The sequence below is a fragment of the Nyctereutes procyonoides genome, unplaced genomic scaffold, assembly GCF_905146905.1.
Source record: "Nyctereutes procyonoides isolate TBG_1078 unplaced genomic scaffold, NYPRO_anot_genome, whole genome shotgun sequence".
Classification (NCBI taxonomy): domain Eukaryota; kingdom Metazoa; phylum Chordata; class Mammalia; order Carnivora; family Canidae; genus Nyctereutes; species Nyctereutes procyonoides.
The window spans coordinates 69,605,434-69,613,121 of NW_026575049.1; the positions used below are offsets into that span (position 1 = coordinate 69,605,434).

The 7,688-nt window shown below is 69.6% G+C and overlaps 1 protein-coding gene across 1 annotated transcript; it reads right to left on the reverse strand.

Moving 5' to 3' along the window:
• Positions 1–846: 846 nt before the first annotated feature.
• ASPRV1 (aspartic peptidase retroviral like 1) lies at positions 847–4,495 on the reverse strand. The gene is made up of 4 exons (XM_055329456.1): positions 4,249–4,495; positions 3,787–3,980; positions 3,396–3,537; positions 847–2,664 (listed from the first exon to the last, which is right to left on the reverse strand). The coding sequence occupies exons 1-4, from the start codon at positions 4,493–4,495 to the stop codon at positions 1,418–1,420; spliced, it is 1,830 nt and encodes a 609-aa protein (XP_055185431.1). The 3' UTR covers positions 847–1,417.
• Positions 4,496–7,688: the final 3,193 nt, after the last annotated feature.

Consider the following 7,688-nt stretch of genomic DNA (forward strand, 5'->3'; position numbering starts at 1 on the left):
CGGGCATCACAGCCGGGCCCGAGCTCGCAGCCGCGCAGGAGGACCAGCCTCACGGCCCCAGAGGCTGCCGAGGACGAACACTCACCCCTGTCTCGGCTCCCGCTCAGCTGGTTCTCTCTCCCCTGGAGATGCTCAGGGGGAAACTTCCAGGAGAGGCTCAGCCCGCCCTCATGAAAGGAAGACATCCCTTCCTTCCCACCTCCCATCAAAAGCTCCTGAGCTTTGCCCCCTCCGGCTCCCTGCAGATCCCTTTCAGCTGCTTCCAGATTCCCAGCCCTGCCGAGTTCCAGGGGGAGAGGCAGGAACCTGGAGGCACATATGAGGTAGACCCTAGAGAAGGCGAACACCCCCTTCCCAGATCTGGGAGGGTCCTCCCCGCTCCACCGGCTCTCCCGGCTCAGGCTCCACGCCCTCCGGGGAGAGGCCGTCCTCGCCACAGCAGAGCCCTCACGGCCACTCGCCCTCCAGACCCCCTTGGGCTGCCCACGGCCCCGTGTGCCTCGGTCCCGGGGGGCTGCAAGAACGCGGTGCAGGCACCCTCCCCACTTGCTTACAACGGCCGTGACTCACCGATCCCCAGTCAGCGCCGCACAAGTGTCATACGGCTCGTTCTTGGGTATGAGAGGCAGTTTGGGTGCAGAAGTGCCGTAGCTTGAAATGGTTACAGGCATCAGGGAAGAAATCGGTAAAAACTCTTTGAGGCTATCTTAGAAGATCCAAGATACTATACGGTCCCTTCCATCTCCAGGGGTCCCCCCCGGAGCTCCTGGATGCTCCTCCCCTCTGACATTCTGTTTTACCCAGCCTCTCACATCCATTCCATTCATCCCCAATCAACACGTTACGTAGTTCTTCCATGAGTCAATCTTTATTGTTTTTTTGAAGTAAGGAATTATTGGCGTAAGGTTCAATGAGCTTCAAAGTGAACAACAGAAGGGAACTACACCATACGGGTAGGTGGGTAGGTGGGTAGGTGGGTGGGTGGGACCCGACGGGGAGGGGGCATGACCGGGGCAGCTGCAGGCCTCACCTGCGGGAGCTGGGTCTCGCTTGCCAGGACCCTGCCGCCGGGTCACAGCCCAGCGGGGCACAGCATAGCGTGGAGGAGCCACAGCTCAGGGGTCTGAAGACGCACCCCGTCCTCTGGGGGAGGCAGTCCTTTCTGGCCTTCTTGGAACTGAACCTTCCAATCATTGCCACCAACAGCGGCTTGGCCACCACGAGGACTCGCCCTCCCTCCGGGACAGCCGGTTCTCCCCCACCGGGACCTCCTAGGATGGAAGCCCCCCCCCCCAGGGACAGATTAAGGCCCCTGCAGATGGAGGACGGGGCGAAGGCGCAGGTGGTTCCGGAGGCCCTCCACCATCCACCGCGCGTGTCTTCCCTCGGGGGCTCGGGGCAGCGCAGAGAGGGCCCCTCAGTAGGAGGGAGCTGCCCCGGGCTCCGCCGGCTCCTCCTCTATGAGCTCCAGGTCGAACTCGTCCTCCAGGGACCCTCCGACGGGCAGCAGGCGGAACTTCTTCCCCTTCAGGGTGCAGGTGCGGTGCTCGAAGTCCAGGACGGCGTTGTGGTCCTGCAGCACGTCGGTGCCGATGATGGCCTCCTCGGCGCTGGCGTTGGCCACCAGGAACTCTGCCTTCAGCTTCAGCTTCCCCAGGGACACCACCGTGTCCCAGATGCCCAGGATCTTCATCTCTGCCCCGTTGGCCACTTTGACCACGTTCTCGAAGGGCCGCAGCGTGTCCAGGTCGCCGTCCGTGACCTCCTCCCACAGGCTGGGGTGGACCACGGACACCTGGGCCCCGGAGTCCACCAGGAACCTCACGGGCACCTTCCCGATCTTGCCCTTGAGGTAGTAGCCCTTGCCCATGCTGTTGGCGAAGACGATCTCGCGGGGCGGGAGGCCCCCGGAGGCCTGCAGCAGGGCGGCCTTCACCGCCGCGTAGTCGGCCTGGGCCTCGGGCCCGAGCGCGCGGAGGGTCTGCAGGGCGCGTCCCCGCAGGGACCCCCGCAGGAGCCGCAGCCTGGCCGCGGGGTCCCAGCCGTTCAGGTCACCGATGGCCTCGAAGCGCTGCAGCCAGGCGCGCGCGCCCACGGCCTCCCCGTCGAAGGGCTCCGGGGCGAAGGCGCGCTCCCCGCGGCGCCCCCGGGGCCCGGCCGCCGTCCCCGTCCCCGGCCCCGTCCCCGGCCCCGTCCCCGGCCCCGTCCCCGCCATCGCGCTGCCCTCCTGTGCCAGCGCCGCGGCCACGCACGCCGCGTACAGCAGACCGCAGAGCCGTGCGGGCGCAATCACGCTGCGGGGCGCGGGGGCAGGTGCGGGGGGCGCGGGGGCAGGTGCGGAGGGTGCAGGTGCAGGTGCGGCGGGCGCGGGGGGGCGCGGGGCGCAGGTGCAGGTGCAGAGGGCGCAGGTGCAGGTGCAGAGGGCGCAGGTGCAGGCGAGGGGGGCCCGGGCCTCTGCGGGGAGCGGCTGCGGTGGGGCCGAGGCCGAGGCCGGAGCGACTGCGGCGCGGCTCCCTCGCGGGGCCCTTTTGATGCCCAGCCCGCCCCGCTCGTCCCCTTGGCCCCGGAGGCCCCGCCCCGCGGCGCCCGCCCCCCGCAGCAGCCCGCCCGGCCAGCACGCCCCGCCCCCCGCATCCTGCCGGCCGCTCCGCACCGCGCGGCCTCCTCCCGCCCGTGTCCCAGAACAGCGGGTGACACGGGGGTGATGACACGGGCGGCCCCGGGCTGGGAAGCCGCCCCCGCCCCCTGCGCCCCTGCCCCTGCCCCTGCTCGCCTGCCCCCTCCATCCCCCCACCCGGCCCCTGCCCTTGACCCCAGGCTCCCAACGCCCCGTGCCCCTCGGCTCCCCACGCCCCTGCCCCCGTGCCCCCTCTGCCCCCGCTCCCCTGCCCCTGTGCCCCTCTGCCCCCCGCTCCCCTGCCCCCGTGCCCCCTCCGCTCCCCGCACCCCTGCCCCTGTGCCCCCTCTGCCCCCCGCGCCCCTGCCCCTGTGCCCCCTCTGCCCCCCGCTCCCCTGCCCCTGTGCCCCCTCTGCCCCCCGCTCCCCTGCCCCCGTGCCCCCTTCGCCCCCCGTTCCGCTGCCCCTGTGCCCCCTCCGCCCCCCGCGCCCCTGACCCCATGCCCCCTCCGCTCCCCTGCCCCCGTGCCCCCTCCGCCCCCCTGCCCCCTCCGCCCCCCCGCTCCCCTGCCCCCGTGCCCCCTCCGCCCCCCGTTCCGCTGCCCCTGTGCCCCCTCCGCTCCCCGCGCCCCCACCCCTGCTCCCCGGGCGGCCCCGCTGTCCTGGTTCTCAAGGCAGCGCCGAACCCCGCGAGGCTGTCGGGGTTCCCGCAGGGGCGATCGGAGCCAGGAGCGTAGCGACCCTTGCGGGAGCCCCTGTCCTCCCGCTCCCCTGCTCACTCGGGAGGGCCGGAGCATCTCCCCGCCTTGGGTTCTCAGAAGGGGAAATGCCCGCCATGGTGGCAAAGCCAGTGGCTTGGTTCTGGAAGGCTCTGGGCGGAGGAGGTGGGCTGCCCCCCATGGGTTCCCAGAAGGCAGCTCCCTGAGCGGCGGGGTGGAGCATCCCATGGGCCTGGGCACAGAGCCTGGGGCTGTTGGGGGCCACCTTCACGACCTCCTTCAAATGCCCTGCTCCACGGAGACGTCCCCTCTGCCCCCCGCTGGCGTGCCGACCCCTGGCTGAGCATGTGTCGCCGTGTGTGCAGTGCCAGGCCCCCCCAGAGTTGCCTCCCGCGGCAACCCCGAGGGTGAGGCTCGCACTAGCCACACCAGGTGACTGCGGTCCCCATACCCTCGGGTCGCAGGTGTCCCCGCTGGGCCCGGCCTGGCTGCTGTCCGAGACAGGAGGGAGCAGGCCAGGAGAGGCCAGGCCGGTGGCACACTCATGCCTCGGGGCGGCTTCTCCTGGCCCAGCCTGTTTCTCCTCGATTCCCGCACCACTCATTAACCCCCGGGCCACTGACTCCCTGGGGACCCCGGCCAGGCCTGCAGGGGGGAGGCGGCTGGGTCAGTGCCTCTCGCTGCAGCCTCCGGGGCAAGGTGGGGCCCTCATGCCATTCCAGAAGCCCAGAGGAGGGTGAAAGGGAACCGCGGGGAAGGGGGCAAGAGCAGGGGGTCTCCGAGACTGCACGGCGGCGCACCTGCTGCCAGAGAAGCCCCTGCCACCCCGGCACCCGCAGCCCCACGCGGACTTGTGGGGCCGACTCCCAAGCCCCGGGCCAGGCACTGCAGCCTTCTGGGCCCAGGAGCTGACCGCGGGGCTGCCTGGGCACCTGCTGCTCGTCACCAGGCACAGCTGGTCCCCGGACGTGGGAGTATGAGGAGGCCACGTGTGATGGAGGAGGGTGACAGGCCAGGCAGCCGGCAGCCAGCACCCTGGGGCTCGCCCCACGGCCGTGGCCAACTTTGGACGGACCCCGTTCTGGCCTGGGAGGTCGCAGTCCTGGATGGTGGCCGTGGCACTTGGCTGGGCCTGGCAGTGCCCACTCACTCCAGCCCATCGGCGCGTCCCAGGCCAGTGCGGGCGATAGCACATGAACACGGGCGACAGCACATGGGCGTCTGCTCGGGGAGGTGCAGGCGGGTCCGGCCGGGGCGCCCACGGGCGGGGAGAGCTGCGTCAGATGCTCGGGAATCTGTCCGTCGGTTCTCGAAGCAGCTGCTTGCTTCGAACCTGGGCCCAGCGGGAGTATTTAGGGCGCAGACGGGGCCGGTTCCTGCCCAGGACCCTCTGCCCCCTGGAAAGCCGGCAGGTCCCCACCACCCGGTGGCCCCCGTCTCGGGGCAGGCCAGGCCGCGAGGCCCGTGCCCGACATCTCCACTCCTGCCCACTCTCTCGGCCCGAGGCCCCCCTCTCGCCCCTCCTGCCCTTCACAGTTGCCCAAACCAGCTCCATACGTCTGGGTCCGCGGGCTCGAAGCAGGCGGCTGTCGTCGGGAGGCCCGGGGTGTCCCGCGCCCACAGGCCCACTTGGGTGCCAGGATATGGGGGCTCACGGCCGCCGGGAGAGCTGGACAGCCCCGAGCCAAGGACCGCGTCTGGCAGGGACCCGGAGAGGTGCCATCCCCAGTGCCCTTCGCCAGGAACACGCAATCCCCGGGCCGCGGATTTGCCGTCCTAGCGCCACGGCCTCCTGCCAGGACTAGGGAGCCGCGGTTAGTGCTGCGGGAGCACCTGCCGTCCATGTCCATCAGTCCGCCCGCATCTCCCGAGGCTGCTCGCAAGCAGCCCGCCGTGCTCACCCGCGATGATGACGGCGAACCGGGAGGCCGCAGGGCGACCCCGCCTCCACACCCCCACGCGGACTCGGGGCCATGGGCTGCTCTGGCCAGTGCCGCCCCCAGCTCCCTGGCCCCTCTGCCCTTTCCTCCCCATGTGGCACACGATCAGCGGGGCCCTCGCAGGCCCCTCGGGGCAGTGCAGCCTCTGCGGGGGGCCTGCACGTCCCTGGGAGATGGCTTTGGGCAAAGAGCACCTTCCGGTGCCTGTGCTGAGGCTCAGGAGATGCGCGACCACCCGCTGTAGCTCCCTCCGGGCTGCCCCCGGCCAGCAGCCCACGTTCCTCAGATCGGGGCGCCCTGGGAGCTGGGTGGGGGGAGCGCCGGGATCCAAGAGTTGATCAGGGCAGCAGAGGAAGTCTGAGGGGAGCCAGGAGGCCCACACTTTCCGCCAGGGCAGGCCTCACGGGTGGGCAGCGTGTGAGGTCACGGGGCTCGACGCTCAGGAAGCCGGGCCGGGCCAAGAAGCTCCCAGAAACTCCCAGTCGCTGGGCCCCAGCAGTTCGCAGCCTGGTCTGCAGCGGGCCTGCGGCGTACACGGCCGGCTCCGCGCCCACCCGCCTGGGGGGACGCTCCCCCACGGCCCCCACAGCACGCCTGCACAGCCGTCCACCAAAGCGCGCTCCCTGCACGCTGCCTGCGCGTCCCGCACGTGTGAAACCCGTGGCGTCCACACAAAGGCAGGCACACTACCGGCCTCAGTTCAAAACAGCTCTGAAGTCGTGTGACTGGCGTAGAGAAGTCAGTTCCCACCTTTCATTTCGCAGTCGTATTTGCACACACGTTTACACTGAGTATTAAAAGCAGATTTATTGGAGGCACCTGCTGTTTATTAGCCCCCGGGCACACTGTTGGCTCAGAGGACGAGGCAGGTCCCCAGCGCTGAGGCACAAGCTAATGAAAACAGGATACAGACGTTTAACAGCCCACCTCGAGGAGTCTGAGGCTGACACGTCTACGCACACGGACCATGGGCAGCAGTCCCGGCCCCCCCATGCCGCTCTGAAAGTGGGTCACCCTGCCCCCCCGTCCCCCCGCTGCGTGCAGCCGACGTGTGCCCTCCGTCCTTCCCCTCGCTGGGCGTCGGCACCACGCGCAAGGCCCCAGCTGTGCGGATGCCCCGGGCTCGGGATTTGGGGTGCAGGCACGGCCGGGGCTCTGCTTCCCGGGAGCGGTGGCAGGGCAGAGAGGCGCACTCTGCACACAGACCCACCCAGGGGTTCAGACGGGAGCCCCGGGGGGCGCTGGGCTCCGCGGAGCCGTGGGGGGGCCTTCCCCAGCAGGAGCCAGGGCACCCCGGCAGCCGCGGCCCAGGACGCCCGGCGAGGAGCGGCCTTCCCAGCCCGCGGCCCTCCCCGGCCGCCCTTGGCTCCGCGGCCTCCGCCGGCACCGGGATTGCCCTCCGCCCCCCTGGGAGGCCGCCCCGCTCAACCCGGCTGGCCCCTCGGCCGGCAGGCAGGACAAAGCCGGTGGCGGTCGTGGCCGGGAGCAGGTGCCCGGGAACGTCATCTCCGGGCCCAGCGCCCTCGGTGCCACTGCCAGCCCTCCAGGCCCAGGCAGGCCACGCGCACTGACTCCCCGGGAGTCCGACGTGCGGGTGCTTCCCTCCAGGTCTCTATCTGCGACCAGACGTGAGGCCCCCGGGGGCGCTCTGAAGCCTCCCTCCCGCCCCCACGGCCGCCCTCCAGGTCGGCTTTCCACCCGCTTCCCAGGCCCTGGGGCGCCCCCCGGCCGAGCTCTCGCGGCAGTGGCACACGCACGACCCACTTGTGGCCAACACCCCACAAAGCACGGAAGGTTCAGGCAACCGGAACCTACAGACGGCGATCTGCAAGCGCAGGCGGCCTCCTGACGGCAGCGGGACGCACTCGGAGCGACACAGGGAGGACTTTGGTCCGACTTAAAGTACCTCAAAGGCAGCTTTGAACTGATCCTGAAATAGTTTTAATTGCTGCTAATGATAACCGGAATCGTGAGCGACGCAGACATGTGAAGCAGCCTCAGAGCAGGGACCTGCTCCGGGGAACCCGCTGCCAACCGAGATTTGCCCCCAACTTACGGGAGCGGGGGAGTGAGGGCACCTGCCCGGTGCTCCTCAAGGTCGTGTCCTGTCTTCACCACCTGGAGGGAGGGCGGGGAGAAGGGGAAAACCAGTAGAGCCCTAACATGTGGACACATCCCCGGGTTATTGGTAGCAGCAGGAACAAACACTTATTGAGCGCCTACTGTGTGCCAGGCGCCAGGCTGTGAGCTGCAAATTAGCGTAAGGCAACAAAGATGAGGATGGGCAATATCAAGTAAGTGGGTTGATTCAATTCCACGCATACTTCTTGAGGCCGACTGTGCCTCACGTTGAGATGAATCACCGAGTGTCAGGTGAGCGGGGAGACACGCTCACACACAGACGCCCCAAATC

What these genes read in the sequence shown, in the direction of transcription:
- ASPRV1 (XM_055329456.1), bottom strand. Translation starts at nt 4,495, where the DNA reads ATGGGCTGGAGTGAGTGGGCACTGCCAGGCCCAGCCAAGTGCCACGGC. An exon ending in GGTGCCCAGGCAGCCCCGCG is followed by an intron (nt 3,981 to 4,248) that starts GTCAGCTCCTGG and finishes TCCCCCCTGCAG; the next exon opens with GCCTGGCCGGGGTCCCCAGG. An exon ending in GGGACACCTGCGACCCGAGG is followed by an intron (nt 3,538 to 3,786) that starts GTATGGGGACCG and finishes CCCGCCGCTCAG; the next exon opens with GGAGCTGCCTTCTGGGAACC.